The 23367-nt window shown below is 32.0% G+C and overlaps 5 protein-coding genes across 5 annotated transcripts; 4 read left to right on the top strand and 1 right to left on the bottom strand.

The window, feature by feature from the left end:
* The first annotated feature begins 1789 nt into the window (after positions 1–1789).
* Positions 1790–3885, top strand: LOC108339802 (endoglucanase 4). Its single transcript, XM_017577014.1, has 6 exons — positions 1790–2033; positions 2213–2620; positions 2708–2800; positions 2881–3036; positions 3128–3236; positions 3307–3885. Exons 1-6 carry the CDS (start codon positions 1830–1832, stop codon positions 3798–3800), a joined length of 1464 nt encoding a protein of 487 aa, XP_017432503.1. The 5' UTR covers positions 1790–1829; the 3' UTR covers positions 3801–3885.
* Positions 3886–8730: 4845 nt separating this feature from the next.
* On the top strand, positions 8731–9552 carry LOC108340013 (21 kDa protein). The gene has a single exon (XM_017577242.2). The coding sequence runs from the start codon at positions 8769–8771 to the stop codon at positions 9381–9383; it is 615 nt and encodes a 204-aa protein (XP_017432731.1). The 5' UTR covers positions 8731–8768; the 3' UTR covers positions 9384–9552.
* Positions 9553–15703: 6151 nt separating this feature from the next.
* LOC108339871 (pectinesterase inhibitor 10) lies at positions 15704–16747 on the top strand. The gene has a single exon (XM_017577092.2). The coding sequence runs from the start codon at positions 15741–15743 to the stop codon at positions 16368–16370; it is 630 nt and encodes a 209-aa protein (XP_017432581.1). The 5' UTR covers positions 15704–15740; the 3' UTR covers positions 16371–16747.
* Positions 16748–18986: 2239 nt separating this feature from the next.
* Positions 18987–19810, top strand: LOC108339506 (pectinesterase inhibitor 4). The gene has a single exon (XM_017576632.2). The coding sequence runs from the start codon at positions 19001–19003 to the stop codon at positions 19583–19585; it is 585 nt and encodes a 194-aa protein (XP_017432121.1). The 5' UTR covers positions 18987–19000; the 3' UTR covers positions 19586–19810.
* Positions 19811–20810: 1000 nt separating this feature from the next.
* Positions 20811–22911, bottom strand: LOC108340269 (probable pectinesterase/pectinesterase inhibitor 59). Its single transcript, XM_017577523.2, has 2 exons — positions 21967–22911; positions 20811–21587 (listed from the first exon to the last, which is right to left on the bottom strand). The coding sequence occupies exons 1-2, from the start codon at positions 22859–22861 to the stop codon at positions 20893–20895; spliced, it is 1590 nt and encodes a 529-aa protein (XP_017433012.1). The 5' UTR covers positions 22862–22911; the 3' UTR covers positions 20811–20892.
* Between the last annotated feature and the right edge of the window lie 456 nt (positions 22912–23367).

Here is a 23367-nt window from a genome sequence, read left to right on the forward strand (position 1 = left end):
ATCTGTTTATAATTAAATTACAATAGCTTACCCTATTTTCTTGTTCTGTCTTGTCTTGTCCGTTCGGTTTTCTTTTCCCTTGCGATGATCATTTTGTGGATGTGAGCAGAAGGTGACGAGTGTTCGGTGGAGCAAGTGTTAGAAGCTGAAGATCCTGTCACTTAAGTTATAACCGCTCGGTCATCTGTTGTGTATAATTTTGAATTAGACCGTTTGGTCAATAGCTTTAGTATTCCTTTTGCAAACCGATCGGCTTATATAGTGTGTTGTATCACCGTTCGGTTTATTCCTATGTTTTGTATCAAACTTATGATATTCTGTAAAAATTTTAGTTTTATGGTTATTTTTGGATAACTGTAATGGTTAAACACTTTACTAACTCTTAATGAACTGATCTATCATATTATTATATATGATTAATCTATGATATAGTATTATGCTATATTTTGAGGATGTTACACATTTCAAAAGTTTCTATGTTCTTTTTAATGTTTCTTAGTATAAAAATAAAGTTAGAAATTTCATCATAGTCTTTCAAATAAAATATGTATTTGATTTTAACTATTATTTTTACAAATAGCTGAAAACTCGTCTAATGTTTGAAATTACGAACGAATCGTTTGGTGGAAAATTAAATTATGAATGGCTCATATATGAAAAATAAATCATGTTGTCTTAAATTTAAAGATATAAGACTAAGTATAATATGTGATCTATATAATTAAAATTAATGAGTTTGTGGTGTGAATATTGAAATCATATTAGAGGTCCTATAGTAGAAACACATGCACTACGTGTGTATCCATTTTTTTTTAGTAAAAATTTATTAAACTATAAAATAATTTTTATTAAAAATAATCATAAAAACAAATAATTTGGATGATTTTTTATTATTAATTATGTAAGATAGTGTTTATGATTTAGGAGTTGGGATGACAAAGGAGGATGGTGAATGAGTTTCGTTATCTCATATATATTTTCAATCAATATATATATATATATATATATATATATATATATATATATATATATATTAAATTATCTAATAAGCTATTAAACTATTAGTATTTAGTAATTTAAATAAAGGACGAGGATGTGTGAAGATAAATATTTGGATAGGTATTGGGAGAGGCACAGATAGTTATGTACATACACATCTTCATCTCAATTAAAAAAATAAATAATTATTCATACCTAATCAATGTGAAAATTCTCTGTCAAAAGGAAACAAGTTTATTTGTCATTCCATTTAAGAGTAGGGAACAATTTATTTGTCATTCTATTTAAAAGTAAGTAAAATATGTAAGAAATTGAGAAAAAAAAAATAAGAAAATAAAAGAGAAGATTATTTTGAAAAGAATCCATTGATGTAGAAAGAAATAAAAAAAATGACACCTTCAAAATCGATTTAATGTCAATTGGGTCATTTCTTGGTACAATACCTTTTTAGTCTTACATTTTTAATATGCTAAGACTAAAGAGATTGTTAAGTGTTGGTGTGTGATGTTAGGCTCAATAGTGATTGTGTCCCTTGGGTCCACTAACAAATGAAATTATAATTTTAGTATTAATTAAGTCAATAAATTGTCAGAAAAGTTTTTAATGGTAATTAAGTGAATAACTTCTGAGACATTTATGATGAAATGAAATGAGTGTAATAATAATGAAGAGACATTTAAAGTGTGATAATGGAATTAATGGGGGATTACGTAGTTTGAGAATTCAGGAATTAAAGGGGGGTTACGTAGTCAATATTATTTTTTCTTTGCTTTTATATACAGTTATTTATACTGTTGCAGAGCAGCTGCAATTGGAAAAGGAGCGTAGCCATGTCGAAAGCATCATGTATAGTAAGAATGATAATGGTGGCAATGATGATAACAGTCACAAGAGCACATTATGCAATAAACTATAAAGAAGCATTAGGAAAGAGCATTTTATTCTTCGAAGGTCAGAGGTCTGGCAAGTTGCCACATTCCCAACGCATGAAATGGCGCAAAGATTCTGCACTTTCTGATGGCTCGGACATTCGTGTAACTATTTCACTTTTTCTCTTTAAAATCCTATCTAGTTTATCTTTTTACGTAACTAAAAGAAATGTAAGTAAATAAACATATGAGTAATGAAATATATATTACTAGTTAATACTAATATTTTGTGAGAGGTATAAGAATATGGTTAATGTTATATTCTATAAACGGGATGACATCAGATGAACATGGTGGGTGGATATTATGATGCCGGCGACAATGTAAAATTCCATTTTCCAATGGCATTCACAACGACTATGCTAGCTTGGAGTGTGGTAGAATTTGGAGATCTGATGGGTTCAGAGCTGAAGAATGCGTTGGATGCAATCAGGTGGGGAACTGATTATTTAATGAAAGCCACGAACATTCCTAATATGGTTGTGGCACAAGTGGGCGAACCATACGCCGACCACGACTGTTGGGAGAGACCAGAAGACATGGACACTCCTCGAACCTCGTACTATCTCACTAAAGAGAAGCCTGGTTCAGAACTGTCTGCTGAGATTGCGGCTGCACTTGCCGCATCTTCGATCGCATTTAGGACAACCCATGCTTCCTATTCCAACATTCTTCTCAAAAGAGCTATTCGGGTATTATTATTATTATTATGATGATTTCAATTATACTAACATACTCACATACTGTAATTAGTTAACACTGATGTCTTTTTTACTTAGGTGTTTGACTTTGCAAACAAATATCGTGGATCTTATAACAACAGCGTAGGTGAAGCAGCATGCCCCTTCTACTGTGACTATAACAACTACATGGTATGTGTTAGTTTTACACTCTCATATATATGATAATCATAATTGTTTCAGAAAAATATAAATTATCATGCAAAAATCAGGATGACTTGGCTTGGGGAGCAGCATGGTTGTATAAAGCCACGAAAATGGCCAGTTATTGGGATTTTGTAAAATCAAACATTCAAACAGCGAACGTCGATTCTTTCGAATTTGGATGGGATGCCAAAGTGGCTGGGATAAATGTGCTTGTTTCTGAGGTTAGTTGTCTTTCATAATAAATTCATGCAACTTTTGATTCATGTTTGTTGATGATGATTTTAAAAAGTTTAATCCTTGGAATCTGGACAGTGGGCGATGAATGATCCAGGCAGCGCACACCTTTTCATTCCTAATGCAGATGCACTTATGTGTTCTTTGGTGCCGAATTCACCTACCAAAACATTCTCGTACACAAAAGGTTTAGATAGCATTAAAAATGATTGAGATGTCATTCTTGTACTATAACTAATGTTGTTATATTTGATCAGGTGGTCTTCTATTCAGAAAGGGAGTATGTAATCTACAAAACGTAACGGCTCTGTCATTTCTCTTGATTGTTTATGCGCGATTGATGGATCGTATGAAGAAAAGAATAGTCTGTGGGAAAGAAATGGTGGATTCAAAAAGGCTGATTAATATAGCTAAAAGTCAAGCTGATTACATACTGGGAAAGAATCCAGAAAGAATGTCATACATGGTGGGTTTTGGAAGAAAGTATCCTGAGAAGATTCATCATCGTGGTTCGGTGTTGCCATCTTTGGATGCACACCCAAAACGCCTTAGATGTCATGATGGAAATGTATACTTCAAATCAGACAAACCCAATCCAAACATCCTAATCGGAGCCCTTGTCGGAGGACCAGCATATAACGATTCCTTTCAGGATTCCCGTTACAATCCAGGCCAAACAGAACCAACCACCTATCTCAACGCTCCTTTTGTTGGTGTTTTGGCTTACTTGAGCAAACCTACTATCGTTTAGCTCTTACAAAACATTACAGCAACACTGTACTTTGCATCTGCAATTCTTCAATAAATAATTTCAATTTCAAATATAGTTCATTTTAGCTAATATTTTTACTAATTATGAAATTATGAACGGATCCTATGGTGAGAAATAACATTATAAACGGCTCATATATCAAAAGCAAATCTTGTTGTCTTAAACTTAAATATATGAGTAAGTATAACGTGTTAATATTTTTTAAGAGATAGGAAAATGGAAAAAAAAAATATGAATACTTTGAGAAAGAAATTGTAATTTTGAGGGTGGGGAGGAGTAAAGCTAATAATAAATTTCAGCTTTTTAATTTTAATTTTTAGAAATTTGTCGAGCGAACTAAACTAATTCAAACGAAATTAAAACAAAAAACTTTTATCTCGTTGCTTCCGGATTTAAATTTATTATGTAAAATGCAAAAATCTAGTTACTTTACATTCTATATTCATACTGCTACAACTAAAATTGACCATATAATGCTGAATATATAATTTTAAAAACTTCGAGTGTTACTAAATTGATCACAAGACCCCAAATTTCAAGTGTGAAATTAAATTAAAACCTTTATCAATTGAAATCATCACTTTCGATTCTCTTAACGAAGCTTAAACTTGAATTTCGATCCATATTTTCCTTAGATTTACATATATATATATATATATATATATATATATATAATTAACTCCCTGATACTTATGTTTTCTATTTAAGCTCAACATGATAAAAATTTAAAATTTTCATATATAGTGAGTCACTTCCCAAATGTATTCTTACCATATAATAATAATACAAAGATATTTTTTCTTATTTGAAAATTTCTTATATTCTAAAATAAAATAAACAAATCACAATAAAATTGAGTCAAGAATTAAATTATTTAATACGATGATTTTTTTTTCAACTAACCAGATTAATATTTCGAACTCCAAATATCAACATAAAAATAAATTTTAATAAATTGAATTTTTTTATTAAATCGAATACAATATGTTAATTGGGCACTGTGTTAATACGTTTTCTCAACTTAGATAAAAAAATATTTTTAATTGGGCATCGTATTAATTCTGTGGAAATAAGTCAAATTTATTTTAATAACTATTATCTTTATCATCAAAGTATAATAAACATAATTGAAAACAATTAAGATGTGTTTATGAAAGACAATAATTATAATTTAATTATTATTAAATGTGAGAAATATATCTTAATTGTTCTTAAATGTGTTTATTGTAGTTTGGATGACAAACATAAGGATCATAATTATTAAAATTGGCTTGTTTTGGAAGAATTAAAAAAATGTTCAGTTGAAAAATTTTAAAATATTTTTCTTCTCTAATTTGAGAAAACGTATACAATTGAATTATATTAGATTTGATTTAGTAAAAGAAAATTAATGTTGTTTCGGACATGGAGTTAAGGTTAACGGTTTGGTTTTTGACATATTGTTTAAAGTTTAAGTTTTATTCATTTAAATGTTCACACGTTATCTAAATAGTTGAGATGATATATGCAAAAAGTATGTTGATATCAATATCAGATCAACGAGTAATGAATAATATAATCAATACATAACCTATTTTATTACTTTAAATATTTTTTATAGATTTTGTAGTCTACTTTTAATTAATGTTGACTTAATTACGACTCAAACATGAATAATCATATTTAAGTTAACCAATTTTATGGTTTATCTACTTTTATTCTGTTCAAATCCTCCAATTATTTGTTAGATGACAATCTAAGCTTTATAATTTATCACCTAAATTTTAGAGTTGATATACTTTGATCATGTTAAAAACGTCTCATTTGATGAATAATTGTCTAGTTTGTTGGAAGATTGTTCAGACATTCTTTGTCAGGTTGATGGTTTGATGGTTAACTGGTCAATCTTATCCGGTATTATTATTACTTTAACATAAAATATCATATTAATGTAACATTATTTCTAAAAAAATTCTACAATAAATTATTTAATTTTTTCATGTTATCAAACTCTTTATTTAATTATTATACTTTTAACTATACATAATTATAACATTTAAATATAATTATTTATTCCAAGATAATAATAATTATATTAGTTTTCCTAATAAAAATATAAAAAATAAACAAAATAATATATTTTAATCTTATTATTTTAAATTATTATCATTAATATTAGTATTATTGTTGCTATTATTGTTATTATTAGTATAGTTATTAGTAGTATAATCCATTATTTGATATTACTAGTTGTATTTTCTGTATCTCATTACTTTAACATAAAAGAAAATTAATATTAAAAAACTAATATTTTTTATTTTTTATTAATTTATTATAAAAAATAAAAATACATTTAATTAATTATTTAATTATTTTCATATTATCAAACTCTTTATTTAAATCCTATATTCATAATTATACATAACATTTAAATATAATAAATAATATAAATAAATATTTTATTTAAACATAATAATAATAATTATATTAATATTCTTAATAGAAATTAAAAAAGAAAAAAAATGACCAAACATACGCGTCTCATACTGATTATTAATTAAAATATAATTATTATATTACAGTAAAAGTAAAAGTTATGAAATAGATTTATAAACTTATAAAACAAATTAATTTTTTTACAATAAAAATATTTAATAATTAATTTTTAAAATAATTTAAATATATTTTCAGTGTCTAAAATTGAATTAGTCTAAACCTGAAATTTTGACTCGGTTTATCTCTTAATCTAAAAGAATAATAAACATAATTCTTCTAATTTAATCATGTGAAATTTTTTTATGTGTTAAATTAAGTTATGTAGTATATTTAGTTTATATACTATATTCAATAAAGCAGTAAGATGTAAATTAAAAAAAAAAAAAAAGAGAAGACGTTGACGCTGTAATGGATAATTAGAAAATCGATGAAGTCTGCAAATTGGCAAATGGAGGGAGACAGGGGGCCGAGAGAAGAGTAAAATTCAAATTCTCTTCTTCATTTTCATGATTATTAAATTGCAGCAGCCTCTCCAAACTTCTACGATCCTATCTCATTACATCACAGATTCATATACTTTTATGGATTCAAATTTCAGAAACCCTACTTTCTCTTTCAGACATTACTGTACCTTCTTTATTGAATTTTGTTATCGCTTCGGAAGAAACAGTACGAGGAAAGGAAAACGTATGTTCTTGGAGCTCTCTGTCTGTAAATTTAATGAGGTAATTTATTTCAGCAAAATAATTGAACCTTTAATTTCGTTATCTTTCGCTCTCGATTTCGATTGCAATTGTCAGCATCATCAACGTATGTAGACGTTCCAGCGTCTTCTGAAAAAGAAAGTATGGTGATGTACCCCACATCTATTCACAAACTACAAAATTATTTCTTCTTTTCTGCCAAAATATCTTCTGCCACTCTCCCTCCTCTCTCTTCCAATCATTCATTACTGATAGCTTCTGATGGTAGCAGTTACTCTTTATATAATTTAAATATGTACAAATCTCATGAATTACTAATTCAAATATAACTAAGTCTTAACTAATTCATCATCTTTGATTGATTTTCAAATTGTATTATATGATTGTCCACTCTTTACTTAGATCTGTATAAGTGATTCGACGGTTATGGAAATGAAATGAATCAGAAAAATTCATTTTAATATTTATTAATTTAGAAATAAAATTTGATTATTCAAAAATTTGATATAATTAAACTTAATCAAAAATTTATTTTAAAATTTATAAAATAGGTATGTGATTTAATTTATGATATTATTAATATAGAAATAGTCAGTATTAAACTGATTTTAATATCGGATTACCTTCTTCGTATACCCTAAACAATTTATCAGATTTTGGACAGTTGATCTTAACCATATACTTTGAAACAAAAATATTTTCATTTATTTAATAATTTTCTTATTCGTAATTAAATTTTTAATAAAAGAAAAATGAAAAAGTTTCGTTTAAATATAGTTAGTTAAAGTAAATGATGTTAATTTTTTTTTAACCGATATATTAATTCATCTAACTTTATATTTAATTCTAAATGTATAAAGATTAAATATATTTTTAATTTTGATAAATTTTAATACGAAATTGGAATTTGTTCATGTTTTAAATTTTTATATAAAATTTAAGAAATAAAAGAATATATTTCTTAATCCAAGTATATTAAATATATTTTAGGATAATAATTGTTGTTTGTACAATTTTAACATATTTCAACTAAAATATGGTTTAAAATGATAAAAAAGAAGTATATTAATTTACTTTTAAAAATTAAACATTAAAATGTATAAAAAAAGGTCAAATTTCAACCGATGGAAGTTAAATGACTAAATAGGAAGAGAGAGACTATTTGGTTAGAAGCAATGGATGGCTAAGGAAGCAGCCACCATGCAGGTTAAAACGTTTAGCCGCCGCCGCCGCCGCCACTTGTGAGTCAACTGTACCGTACGAAGTCCGACAAGTTTTTGAACCCTGAGAGAGTACATTTATATGTTTTACTACTTCTGAGCTAAACAACCGTAGGAAGGAGACAGAAGCACACATAAATAAATAATTTAGTCTATGTTAAGGACGAGATTTAATGCTTGATTCGAAAATTGCAAGTTTTTACTTCTACGTACTATGCAGAAACATGGAAAGAATCACAACCTCAACTTCAATTCAAAATAAAATGTTTCATTCAGTTTAGATTCATATTTAAAGTGACCCCACTCACATGCTAGTCATTTTTAAGCCTTTAAATTGACCCCACTGCTCCAAATTATTGGAGCTAGCGTGAGTAAATAAATTTTTAGTTGGGTATCCAATTTTTAAAAATCTTTTCATTTTCTTCCTAAGAAAATCGGAATTTCTCAAAAATATCTTCCCAACATATATAGAATATACATTTGAATTTTTGTATATATATAGGTTACTTCCTTCCCATTTTTGCCACCCAACCAAAGATACGAAAACAATGGAAGCCATATCTTGCAAGCACCTTATCACGTCCCTTTTCATAATTCTTTCTTCTAGTCTCACCGCCGCACACGGTGGCAGAAGACTAAGTGAAAGACCATACCAAGAAGCGAGCACGGTGTTCATCAGAACATCTTGTAGTTCAACAACGTATCCAACACTCTGCTACAGCTCCCTGGTGAAGCATGCAGACTTGATCCAAACAAATCGCGTGGTGTTAGCTGGGACGGCCCTGAACGTGACTCTTGCGTCGGCGAAATCGACATCGGCAATGATGAGGACGCTGGGAAAGAGACAGGGGCTGAAGCCAAGAGAGGTGGCGGCGATGAAGGACTGTGTGGAGGAGCTGGGTGACTCGGTGGATGAACTCAGAAGGTCCATCGATGAGATGAGTCATCTTAGAGGGTCGAACTTTGAGATGACGATGAGCGACGTGCAAACGTGGGTGAGTGCTGCTCTGACGGATGAGAGCACCTGCACCGATGGCTTCCAAGAGACTGCCACCGGTGCTACAAACATTAAGAGCACTGTGAGAGGTCAAGTTGTGCAGGTAGCACAATTGACCAACAATGCATTGGCTTTGATAAATCAGCTAGCCAATTCTCATGGTTAACCTAATCAACTCTCAAATTTGTTGCATTTTATGTCCCCGATACTCTTCAACTGTTCATGTCCCTGCTACGTATACTCAGGATCTTATGTTGTTTTTTATTTTTTATTTTCTTCTTCTATCACTTGTATGATCATTTCTTATAAAGTGAACTTCCTCGTGGTTTTTTATATCTTATATTTTTAGTAACAAATTTAAAATCACTTCTAACTTTTATGCTGACTCGGTTGAATTTTAAAGTAAAAGTAGAGTTATTTTGAAAGATATATTGCTAAACGAGGTTGTTTTGTTGAGTCGGGACAGAAATTGTCAACATATATTTGATAATTTCTACCGGTGGAAAACTTTATACGTTTAATTTTAAAACTGAATTATATGTCGCATGAAAAATAGGTGTGGCGGGCCCTATATCGTTAAATGGATAACCAACAATGAAAAATATCTTACCATTTAGAATCGATTGATAATTAAGGATTAGTGTGTCTTGTCGTTTATAAGAAACATAAAAATACTTAATCGTCGTTTATTTTAATTTATTACGGCTGACAAAGGGTAATATATTGGATGATAACGGGTGGAATTCAACGTGGATAATTTTTATTTAGAACAAAAGGTACTTGTTAAATATTCTTGTAAAAAGTATTTATAAGTATTTTAAAACTTATAAATATTCGTGAGTACTTGCATATATTTTAAAAAATATTTTATAAATTTTTAAAATTAAATTATAAAAGGAATATTATAAAATATAAATTAAAAATTAATTTTAAATAAATTTAATCTAATAAAAGTAAATTAATTTTTAATTGCAATTAAATTAAATTTAATAAAATATGAATTAAATTTTAATTTTAATTTTTTTTTGGAATACTCCTCGGTACAAATAATATAATATACACTAGATTCATTTATAAATAGATTTTAAAATATTTTTTTATCCACTATCTATCATGAATTTTATCCACAAATTCATGTTAATACAGGTATTTTTGTCATCTTTAATAATATATAATAGTAAATAACTTATACGAGACATGAAATAGGAAGATATTACATAATAATGTCTAAAGGTTGTTTCTTATTTATTTTAATTTTAAATTACTTTTATTTTAATCAATAATATACGTAGTGGTTTTAACTAGTATGCTTTAAAGATTAAATATATTTTTAGTTTTTCAACTTTTAGTGACTATGTAATTATCTAACTTTTGATACATTTTCATTCTCAAATTTGAAAAGCTTTAAAAATTAATATATATAATATTAGGTTTAATACCCAATTTTGTCCCCAGTTTGGTTCGGAAATCTCAATTTAGTCCCTCTATATAAAAGTAATTGTAATGGATCCTTACTTGTAATTATGTGAGTCAAATTAGTCCCTTCCGTTAAATATAGGCAAACGGAGTTAATGGGCTGATGATGTGGCAGTAGTCACTGATTAGGTGTCTGATATTGTGCTTACGTGGTGTTAGGGCACCTCCAGAGACCCCTTCCATTCCTCACCCAGATCCAACACTCTCCAGAGACCCAAGGTCTCTTGCTCTGACCCATAAGCTCAGCGTCGCCTCAGCCAGAACCGGCCACCGTCGCCTCAGCCAGAACACGCCTTGGCCTCGCCGGCGACAACTCGCGCCACCAGAACCACTGCCGGCCACGACGCCACCGTCTTCACTCTTCTCCCTTCGAAAACGGTGATCCCAAGGGAGGGTCTTCCTCCGCCTTCATCTCCGATTCCTTCGCGTCATCAACACCCATCATCATCAACTTCACCATTGCTAAAACCTCCACGACGACCACGACCACTGCCACGATGAGGCCCCCGTGCATATCCTCGTCTACCTCCTCGGCCACCTCCACGGCCACCTCCACGGCCACCATAAGAGGTTTCATTTTTTTCCTCCCTCACACCCTGAGTGGGAGGAACTGGCTTGGAAGGCAACTGAGCCAGCTTGCTCTGCTGAGCCACCGCACCCGCGTGGGGTCCAACCTTGCCCTGCTCTTTCTTCGGCGCCGCGACGGCCTTCAACTGCTCGGCCGCGATCAACTGCGATGGGTCCTCCGCGTCGTCGCCCAATAAAACAAAGGGGTTGGCAGTGGCCATTTTGAAAATCAACCCCTCTCAGGAAAATCCCACAAAGCTTACTTCTTTTGACAGCACAGAAAAGGTTCATGGTTGATTTGAAACAGAAGATGAAGATGAAATGGGAGAACGAAGAGTGAAGTATGGGTTTTTGTTTTGGTTTCTGAGTTTCTGAGTTTGGTTGATTGCGGGTAAGGGGGAGTGACACGCCGAGGGAGTTCTCGGTGGATGGTGTCGAAAACGAAAATTGATGATGTGGTTGGGAGGGAGGTTCCAGTGGGGAACGAAATGGTTCAGTGAGGATGAAGACACTCAATCCACCGTGTCACTACTTCTCCGATCCTGTCTGCTCTCTCCGACACCGGCAACCCAGGGAGGGGTTCATCTTCATCGCACGTCCAAACCTCCCTAATTTCTAATTAAAACCCAATTTTAAAATCAGGTGCCCTAACACCACGTAAGCACAATCTCAATTACGTGTTGACACCTAATCAGTGACTATTGCCACATCATCAGCCCATTAACTCCGTTTGCCTATATTTAACGGAAAGGACTAATTTGACTCACATAATTACAAGTAAGGATCCATTACAATTACTTTTATATAGAGAGACTAAATTGAGATTTCCGAACCAAACTGGGAACAAAATTGGATATTAAACCTATAATATTACTACCATAACTACACTGAATATTTTTGCATGTAAATCGGCATCGACATTGTTTAAATTGTTTATCCCCATGAAATATAGTTTAACACATAAAAGATATTAATATAATTAGTTAAGAAGATTATATTAATTTATTTTAAACATTTAAAAACTAAAATGTATCTATATGATCGAATAAATTCCAATTTTGTGGTCAAATATAATCATATTTAACTCTTATTTATTCTTAACTATTGTTTTATTAAATATTGTTTAAGTTTATTTATCTGTTTTAGTTAATACTATATACATTTAAGTTTATTAATTGGTTTTTGATAGTATGAATTGATTTTATTGATTTTAATTAATACTGTATAAACAATTATTTATTTATCTTAGTTAATATGCAATTTATTTAAAATTTTATCCGTCAAATAAAAATAGAAGATTGAAGGGAAGGAAGAGGTTTGAATTATTGTATGGTACTTGATATAAAACTGTGCTAACAAAACAGAATATTGGCTAGCTACTGGGTTATTCAATCTTGTTCCATTTTTTACTGTGTAGAACTCTTACAACTACTTTATAGCCATAATATAACATAGTAAGGTGGTCGAAGATAACTAACATGATTATGGGAAACAAGAGTTATGCAGAACCTTGCATTCATTTGAGGCTAACGTTGTCCGTTGTGTCGGATTAATTTGAGCCAAGCGTTTGTTGTAGATTCATTTGAGCCTATGATACTCGTGTCAATCTATTCACATAGTACTAGATTCGTTTCAGCCTAGCGTTGGCCGCGTGTCAAATCACACTGTACTAGGCTAATTTCAGCCATTAATTTTCCAAATAAGATCTTCAAAATCTCTCCCATGCCATCAATAATTATTGTGCCAATCAAGCTATTTTAATCTTAACTCAATAAGGTAAACTAGATATTTTTTAATAAGATTATTTTCATATTAAATTACTGATTTAATATACATATTTATACTGACATAGTGATATTATTTTTAATTTTATAAATAAAATTACTATTTTATAAAGCGAATATCATAAACTCGTGAGTTTACAGGTCGATACAATCTAAATTGAATCAGGTCACATCCTAAATCTATTAGACCAAAAATGAACTGAAGCCACATATATTTATTTGACTTTTTTGCCCTTGTGAAAATTTCGTGGTGATATATCAAATCAAATATATTAACGATGATTAAAAAGCCTATTAATAACGGTTTATTATATGTTGTTGGAACACATGTTTTTTAATAAGGCCTTGATTTGTTGTCATATTACTTTGGCTATTATTCATTACATGTCTTATTCATTCACCGTCTTTATTAATATATTTAGAAGAGACATGACACTAGTGCATAAAGAGTTTTAGATGTCTGTTATTTTGGGTTTTTGTCGTCGGATTCTGATCCGACGTCTTTATGGATGACGTTAATAGGACGTCGGACTCCACAGGTCCGACGTCTTTATAGACGTCGGACATGACATTAACCAACGTCTACTGCAGCTCGTGTCTTTGGGTAACGTAGTAGCACCTTCTTCCTTTGCTAGTTTCGTCATAGAAAAGGTTGCGTCTTTTGGACCTCTTATGACATTTCAACCGAAAACTGAATCTGTGTCCTTGCCTAGTTCCATTCCAACCGGCAATGAAAACGAATACAGTGACATGAGAACTAGGCAAGGACCCAAGTTCGGTTTTGGGTTGAAACGCTATAAGACATCCAAAAGACGCAAGTTTTTCTTACAACGAAACTAGCAAAGGGAGAATATGCTACTACGCTACCCAAAGACACGAGAAAAACTGCATTAAAACAAAACGAAAACTCATTTTAATCGGTTCAAATGGAAGATAATCCATCAAAGACTAATTTAATCGGAGTAAAAGTAAGTTTAAACACATCAAAAGAGACAAAAACGCACCTGGAAATGCAATGCCGCGGAGAGAGAAGGCGAGAAGGAAGACGATGAAGTGCGCGTAACCGCGGGTTCGATTTCTGATTTAACAGCAAACAAGATGTCAGACACAGAGGGCACCGACGTCTATTCTCGCCTAGAGGTCGGAGCCCTCACTAATTTACGAACGTCTATGTGTCCAACTTATTTACGAACATGCCACCGGTCAATAATTTACGTTGGTTATTTTATGATCCGACGTCTACTGGATGACGTTAAAGGCCAATTCTGCACTACTAAAAAAAACATATTTTTAATGTAACTAAATACTTTAAGGTACACTACCGTAAATTTTGACGATGTTTAATTTAATTCATGTAATATTTACATATAGCGAAACTACCATAATCATAAGTTAATTAATCACATGCATTTGTCTTTCTACTTCTTTTCATCTTCCATAACTTCCAAACATTTTATAAATTTCTACTAAAATATTGTAGGATTTTCTAAAAAGATTGAATTTATTTTTCTTTCCAATTTGATCTTCAAGTATGTTAAGTTTCTCCTATGTAATTATTCTTTAGTTAAGTTTCTTTTGTTTAATTTTTCTTGTGGTTTCCATGGCCACATCATGAACATTCTCCACTAGAACTTCAACCATATAAGGGGAAAGAGACATTAATGTAACATGATGACCATTCAAAGACTTTGCCAAGGATTACCACCAGTTGGGAGGGGGAGAAGTGTTGTCAGCCTTACAATAACTTAACTTTTGAAACTAATGTCTTTTTCTTATTGATTGTCAACTACGTAAATCTCCTTTGTGTTTACTCTAACTATTGGAGGTATGATAGACTCTTTGTAACAATTGTACGGTTTAAAAGCCCTAATATCTCCAATCAAAAATAAAAACTAAAGTAGTAGGATTCACATGAATATGCTATAAATCATGTTAAATTAATGTTTATACCTACGAAGATGCAAATGTAATCCAAAAATGGTAGTAAGTATCATCAAAATTATTACGAGGAGTACAAAAAATATAGCAAACTTTACTGAAACAAGAAATCCTACAACATAACTAAAATATATTATGATTGAAGTTGTATAAATAAAAAATAATAATATAATGAAACATTTTTACATTACAAAGATAAAATAATTATAAAATAGTTAATTTTTATATGTTTTTTAAGAAAGAAAAGAATAAAAAATATGAAGAAATTCTTTCAAATAAATGTAAAAAAAGTATGTGTCAAAAGTATTATTTTTGATAAATAAACACGATAGAAATAATATATACTTACATTTGGGTCGAAAAATCTGTCAGAAAGTACAAGCCTACAATTTCTTCATCAATGTAATTATGTAAGAACTTCCATTCCTGTAAAAGAAATCTCAGGTTGAGTGAAACGTGACACATGAATTTCGGTTTAGGAAAGTGACTTGAGTCTTGTGGTAGTCATGGTTTTGAACTTTAAATTTTGTGGGGAAGCAGCAACCCCACTGGTTTTGAATTATTGGAGCATGAACAGAAATATCACATCCTTCTTGGATCATTGATCATAAAAACCGAACTTGTTAGTTTGGGCCAAGTTTACAAAATTATTCCTCTCGGAAAAGGGTTATAGTAAAATCACGCAAGGTAGAATTTTGAGTCCTATATAGACCTTACATTCCTTCCCATATTTCTTCACACAACCCAATAGGAAAACAATGGAAGCCATTTCTTCTAAGCATCTTCTGACAAATCTCTTGCTGATTTTTGCTTCTAGTTTCAGCACACTCTGTGCCAACACAGGCATTGAAAGACCACACCAAGAAGCCAACACAGTGTTCATCAGAACATCTTGCAGTTCCACAACTTATCCGAGACTCTGCTATAGCTCCTTAGTGAGGCAGGCAGAGTTGATCCAAACAAATCGTGTGCTTTTAACGGGCGCCGCCCTTAACGTGACTCTTGCATCGGCGAAATCGACCGCAGCTGTGGTGTCGATGATGGCGAAGAGGCAGGGGCTGAAGCCCAGAGAGGTCGCAGCGATGAAAGACTGTGTGGAGGTGCTGAGTGACTCGGTGGATGAACTCAGAAGGTCTATCGATGGGATGATTCATCTCAGAACCTCCAATTTTGAGATGACGATGAGTGACGTACAGACATGGGTGAGTGCTGCTTTGACTGATGAGAACACTTGCACAGATGGATTTCAAGAGAGTCCCACCGCTGCCGCCGCCGCCACCATTGGTGGTACAAACACTAAGACCCGTGTGAGAGGACTGGTTGTGCAGGTAGCCCAATTGACCAGCAATGCCTTGGCTTTGATTAATCAGCTAGCTAATCAAGGTTAATTAACTCCACAGCTAGCCAAAATTGCTGTGCGTTGTGCGTGTGCGTGTACGTGTTATATTACAGAACATCCATTTATACTTAATGTCTCAAATACAGACATCATCTGATTCCATGTTTCTTAGATTTTCCTCCTTATAAGGTTAAGGTAATAGTGCTGTGTTCAATTTCATTTTAAGTGAAATATTGCAATATGTACATAACAGTTAGTTGAGAGATTTATGTGACGGCTACAAAGTGTAAGTGGCTGGAGTAATTCTGGTGGTGCTGTGAAATAGGTCCTTCTATTGTATACTTCTTATTGTTTTTTGTCTTGGTGAACTATTTGTATAATTATTATAGAGTGAAGTTCGTATTAGAATATGAAGCTTTTCAATTAGCTGTCTTTCCAAAGGAGTGCAGGTAGGTACGTAATGCATACACGTGTGTAAGATCAATTGGAAATATTAATTATGACCAAAAAATAAATACAAACATATGGATGAAATGAATATATTATACTAAAATTAATGTATGTGTAGATACTCTACCATATATAAAAGAATATATTACATTGGGTAACGGTACACCTACATTCATTTAATATGATTTTTATAATAAAAAATAAAAAATAATGTGTTAAATAAATATAAAAATGTGTTAAAATATATTTTTTTCTATTACATTGCTTTATAGAGCTATGATACGTGTTCATTAAAATTTGCAAAAATTAATAGAGATTGCGACCATACAACTTCGAATCCATAAAACCTCTATATTTCATTATTGCGAGGTAATTTAGACGGAAAATTGATATTACAAATGCCACGATACGAATTTTTCGGTATTTGTCGTTATCATGCACAGTTTATTTATATATACGGTTCGACGACTTATGGTCATGAATTAATATCGTGGAAGAAGAAGAAACTCGAAACATTAAAATGAGATGAATTGATTGCGGTTAGCATTTGGTTTTGGATTTCAGGACTGTGTTTGGCTTTATCTACATTTCTTTTTATGTTGTTTTGTTTCTCAAAGGAAATTTAAGATTTAGTTATTTTTATATATTGAATTTAGTTTTTATACTATTAAAGTTCAATTTAATATTTTAATTTTCAAAAACTCATCAACATATGATTTTTCTACGTTAACAAACACTTTCATATATTTATTATTTTTTAAAATATATAATTTAAAATTTAAATTTTTAGAATATATAGTGTCAATTTTATACTGTTATTATTATTATTCGGCCTAATAAATATATTCAAAAGTATTATCTTTTGTTATGTTTTTTTTTATTATAGAACAATTCAAATATATATTTATTAGAACAGTATATTTATACATTATAATCAATCTAAATAGTTTAATATTATAATTATTATTTAAGATGACATATAATTATATTATTATTAATTACATTTTTATTGTATACTTGAGATAATTATTCTTTTAATAGAAACATCGAACAATAAATATAACCAATATTTTTCAATAACTCTTCATATATATTATATTTATAAAAAATTTAAAATCTCTTATTAACTTAAAAAAAATTAAGTGGATAATTAAAATAAAATAAATTATTAATGTTTAAAAATTAAAAATCCACCAATAATTTTGACCCGACAACAGATAAGGAAAAAACAGTCACTTAATTTGGAAGGGGTTAGAGTGAATTAAGAGATAATGATTGATTGTGATTATTGTACGGTATTTTAAAATTTAACGTTTATCTTGAATAATTTCTTTGAAAGGGTAACTTTAGAGAACCCGAATTACGAGTCCTGTAGGAACCACGTTCATACGACCACTTTTCTTGCATCTCAATTTTGGAGGCTAATTTTTAAATTGTATAGAAAGGTTGACTTTCTAAATTTATATCACGGAAGTCAACATTTTCATCATATTTAAAAAATTTAAACTTACAATAATAAGAATTTATGAGCATTAAATTAGATAGATTTTAATATTTTTATAAAACCACATAATTTAATGTTAATAAATACTGAAACATAAAACTAAATATAATAAATAAAAAACTTATTAATATATCTTTTTTATTTTTTCTCTGTGTGTGTCTCTAGATTTAGTTTTTGTTTTACTTTTTTTCATATGTTTTCTTTTTTGTTGCTGAAAAATAAATTAGGTATCTCTTTGGTCAAAATGTGGGTAAGAAAATAAGGAGTAGAAAGAAAACATTAACTTGTTAATGTTTGAAAAGTGAATGATTAAATCATACGTTTTTTGATACAAATAAAGTTTCACGTCGAATAAAATACGAAATAGACATTTGAAGTGGTACCAAAATCAAATCGGTGAGAACTTAATCTAAAGTGGACAACATCATTAATGTGGAGATCTATGATATGTGTGTATTAAATCTACACATAAGTGCTAACCCCTTTGTTTGCTTAATCTTTGATACTAAGTGTGCAATTAAGCAGCACGTGGCTGTGGCTGTGGCATGTGCCATCCCATCTTGTACGCTTTAATTTTCTTGTGAACAGAGTGGATTTATCAAATACATCATATTTTTTTAATTATTTCCCTTTTCCTTTAAGCTTTCACATTAATAAGATGACATATTTTTCCTTATAAAAGCCCTATTCGACACTTGTACCAATGCAATACAAAGACAGAAAAAATGGCACTCTTTAGAACACTCCTATCAGTTGTTTTCCTCTCAACCTTTCTCCGATCAGCAGCATCAACAAACACCACCGATTCCCTCAAACCCTACAAAAAGTTCATAAAAGATCAGTGCAATTCAACCACTAACGCAGCACTTTGCTACAACTCTCTCTCACCGTACGCATCGAAGATCAAAAGAAACCGCCTAACGCTCACGAAACTCTCCATTCATGTGGCTCTAAAAGCAGCCAAGAGTGCGAATAGCACGTTGACGAGGTTGTCGAAGGTGAAGCTATCACATGGAGAAAGCTCCGTCATTGCTGACTGCAGAGAGAACATTGCGGACACGTTGGATCTGCTTCAGCAATCTGCACAAGCGTTGGCACATTTGAACGGTGCCTCTACTGCTGATGAGAGGTTTCAATGGGACAGCATCAAGACCTGGCTCAGTGCTTCCATAACAGATGAATCTACTTGCATCGATGAGTTTGATGAAATAAAAGTGCGTTCTTCGCTGCGGAACATGATCAAAACCACCGTTTTTAACGTTTCTTCCTTGATTAGCAATGCTTTGGCACTAGTCAACAGGCTTTTCTAGTAAATAATCAATCTTCAATCAAGTAAACCATATATATTCCTGTTCTGATAAACTTAGGGTTTATTTGCAGTTTAGTTTGAGTTTTGTTTTATCTGTTTTCTGTTGTCGGTTTTGTTTTTCCAGTTGTTGTGTGTGTGTGTGTTTTTTTAAGTTTCTTTGTAACCAATTCTGCTTTAATTTTATAGAGTTCAGTCAATGTTATTTTTCTTATATTATTCACTGCTATTTAATGACCAATTCCATACAATGAAAATACACAGTTTCATCAGTGTGTCATCTTTCCTATCTTTTATATATATTACAAGAAAAAAATAAAGACAACGGAAGAGGTTCCATTATGAATTATATGATATCAATTATCTTCTCCGAAATCTAATGTAACAATCTGGTCAAAATCATAGAATTCTTAATTATGTAAAGTACGTGATTTACTTTGAAAACACTTACAATATAGACTTATGCACATGTTCAAATTAAACTTTGGATCTTATAATTTACATTTATTTGGTGAACCACAGTTTCCAAAGTTAGCATATTCGGAATCTTCTTATGTTTATTTTGAGGATTCTTAACTTGAAAAGAGCAAAATCAAAATGAAAGGTAATATAAAAATGCATGTCAACGTGGTTTCGGCGTTGACCTTGAACAAAGGCCGCTCAGCTCAAACTTCAGAAATTGTATCTTTTTTTGAAGATCTTTTGGTTGGCATGTTTTTATAAACAAAAAAAATCGAGAAACCAAAAAATCGAGAAACCGTATTATGACACATTTTTACATTCATTTGATATAATATATAAGAATAAAATGATCTAAAAAGTGTAAAGTTTAGTATTTTTTCAAGAAAGAAAAAAGTAAAATATAAATAAAAATAGTATTAAATAAATATAAAAAATTTAGGTATTTCAAAAAATTATTTTTCCAAACTAATGAACTGATTGCATTGTAACCAACTATTTTGGACAATATATTACGTTCATTTGACACATAATATATAAAAATAAATAATTATAAAAAAAATAATTCTTTTAATTTTAAAAAAAATAAAAAACAAAAATAGTATCAAATAAATATAAAAATAAATATAAAATATTTATGTATCATCTCAAGATATTGTACCTTTTTGGAGACAGTAATCGTATTTATGTTATTTATGCACGTCTCGAGCCCCACATTAACGAACAAAGTATTATTTATTTATTATTTTTATTTTTATTTTTGTCTTGGAATGTACAAAAGAATATTGTGTTGTTTGTAGACACAAACTACAAAATAACTTAATTCCAATGAATGGAGTATGATGAAGAAGATCAAAGGCCAGAAGTGAATGGCACACCAGTGGCAGGCAACCAAGTGCGACCAGCAAGAAGGTTAGCAACTGTGAACCGTGATGCCTCGGTTGGGCTAGTAATGCTATGAAAACCGGGCCATCGAATCCTGTTTCTGGTGGATGAGCCGGGCCCAAAGTTCTTGTACTCTCCATAATACAGAGTATTCAAAGCAAAATCAGAGTCATCCCACGGAGACCAACCCATTGGGTTCACCATGCTATCCAAGAATGATTTCATTACCACAACTCTCGAGTAACGTTGCCATGGGCGGCCCAAGAAGGTCTTGAACTTGCCAATAACGGGCCTGAGATCTGGGGCAGCCCTGATCTGAGAGTTATGGATTGAAAACCCAGTGTTTTGAAATGGGTCGTCTCGACCTTGGGCCGTGATCATGTTTGCCTGTCCATTTAAGGGCCTTCTTACAAGAATGACACAGTTTTGGAAAACAACAGCGGCATTTCCAAATATGAAGTCAACTGTGCCGTATATGTAGCATCCTCTGTAAAATTGTCGCTGTGCGTGGACCATGAGAGTGTCTTGATAGCCTTCTATGGAGCACCGATAGAACACAGAGAGATCGGAGGCTGATCGGAGTGCCACTGCTTGACCCTTTAGAGGACCCGCCGTGTTTCTGAAGGTAATGTCTCTTGCAATGAAGTGAAGACCATCAACTCCTGAAATTTTATAACAATTCACTTTCTTTAATTTCAAAAAGTTTTACTATTAAAATACTTGTAACATAAATAAAAGCTCAATCAATGCTTAAATCGCAAGCATTTCTCCATGCCAAAAGCTACACGCATCACTCACTCTATGTACAATATATATGTTTATTTCAAGCTATCATTTTATCTTCATATACAAGTTCAAGTATTGTTCATTAGATGAAACAAACCACAAAGAATTCACACTACAAAACATAAGATCTGCATATAGATTTGAATAAGAATCCTTGAATATTTGAAAAGGGAAAGCCTGAAATTCAGTTGAATTCAAGAGATAATGAAATAGATCACAGGAAAAGAAAAAAGCTGAATATTTGAGAACAGTGACCTGCTGTTGCGGAGCTATAGGTGGTATAGCCGGCATTGACGCTTCTGCCACTTGTTATAATGGTATTTCTCATGCCATCACCGAACAACATAATGTTGTCATTGGTCTTGTCAATCTCAATATTCTCTCTGTAAACTCCTCTCTTCACGTGAATGATGAATCTGCTCTTTATCCTTCTCCTTGCAGCGGCATTGATAGCAGCTTGGACACTCTTGAAATGCCCCGAACCATCTTTGGCCACCACCAGATGTGCCCTTATTGAAGAAGACTGCAACAGCTTCCTCTCGTGCATGGAAAACCAACTTGGAAAATCAGCCTCTGCATCTTCCGTATAATGAACCGCTTCGTACTTCAGGAAAGCCCAGTTCACGAATAAGCCATTGCTTATAATCTCGGTTACATTGCATCTCTCCGTGGGAACCATGAAATCTTCGACTCCGAGTTCTAGCGCCCCGTTCTGACATGTTTCGATGTTTGTGCGAGCCGTGCTGAGCCACGTCTGCGCATCAAAGGGTGAACAGCTTCTCTTCTCCCGAAGGCCGTTGAGGGTACGGTTAAGATGGAACACGGTGTTGTCGTAGAGCTTTAAACAATCACGGAATACTGATTTCTGCTTCTTGGCGATCCCGTTGTGCCCCAAGTCACGTGCTTTCCTTCTCATGATCACTGCTCTTTCCAACGCCAAGTGAACGAGAATTGCCCGGAATTCGGATTTGTGTTTGAGTTTGTGATGGTAATGGGTTTGTTGCATGTAGTATTTGCATGGCTCGGGGTACGGGGTTTGGCTGCACCACCAATCTATGTTGCTGTTGGAATGTCTCCTCGTTGATGTGGCTATTGAGAAAACTGAGGAAACTAATAACAGTGACAACAATGTCTTTCGCATCATTGTCATTCTGGTGCTGTTTTTCTCTTTTCTTGTTTCGGGTGCCCGGCAATTATATATCCCTGTCTTCCATGTACCCTCGTAGTAGCTTAGAGTGGGAGTTTCTTAATCATGTGCGCAGTGCCGACCTTTTTCTTTTTATTTTTTTATGTTTGATGTTACAGTAGACGCGACGCGATCTTGATTTTCTTGATGGATACGGAATCACGTGCATTTAGAGAGTGTTACGGAGTGAGCACGTGGCATGTGTCGTCCCATGTTTCACGGTTTAAGGAATTGCTTATGGGCTTAGTGGAATTACTACTCATTGGATGATTTGCAATGGAAAAACACCAATTAAGTGTCATTGCGCACTATTCTAGGAAGTTGAATGTCTTGCCACAGTCTCTTCGGCCTCACGCATAAGAAAATGAGAATAAATCATGTAAGACTAACCGAAATATGTGTTTATTTGGCTCTAAAGGGAGCCAAAAGTGCATACACAGCGTTGACAAATTTGTTTTTGCAAAGTCCCC

This window comes from Vigna angularis, chromosome 5 (genome assembly GCF_016808095.1).
Source record: "Vigna angularis cultivar LongXiaoDou No.4 chromosome 5, ASM1680809v1, whole genome shotgun sequence".
Classification (NCBI taxonomy): Eukaryota; Viridiplantae; Streptophyta; class Magnoliopsida; order Fabales; family Fabaceae; genus Vigna; species Vigna angularis.

Bases quoted from the DNA above. Each gene is read 5' to 3' on its own strand.
- LOC108339802 (XM_017577014.1), top strand. From the start codon at position 1,830: ATGTCGAAAGCATCATGTATAGTAAGAATGATAATGGTGGCAATGATG. The intron at 3,037-3,127 runs GTTAGTTGTCTT...GAATCTGGACAG, and splicing joins TAAATGTGCTTGTTTCTGAG to TGGGCGATGAATGATCCAGG. The intron at 3,237-3,306 runs GTTTAGATAGCA...ATATTTGATCAG, and splicing joins AACATTCTCGTACACAAAAG to GTGGTCTTCTATTCAGAAAG.
- LOC108340013 (XM_017577242.2), top strand. From the start codon at position 8,769: ATGGAAGCCATATCTTGCAAGCACCTTATCACGTCCCTTTTCATAATT.
- LOC108339871 (XM_017577092.2), top strand. From the start codon at position 15,741: ATGGAAGCCATTTCTTCTAAGCATCTTCTGACAAATCTCTTGCTGATT.
- LOC108339506 (XM_017576632.2), top strand. From the start codon at position 19,001: ATGGCACTCTTTAGAACACTCCTATCAGTTGTTTTCCTCTCAACCTTT.
- LOC108340269 (XM_017577523.2), bottom strand. From the start codon at position 22,861: ATGACAATGATGCGAAAGACATTGTTGTCACTGTTATTAGTTTCCTCA. The intron at 21,588-21,966 runs GTCACTGTTCTC...ATAAAATTTCAG, and splicing joins CTATAGCTCCGCAACAGCAG to GAGTTGATGGTCTTCACTTC.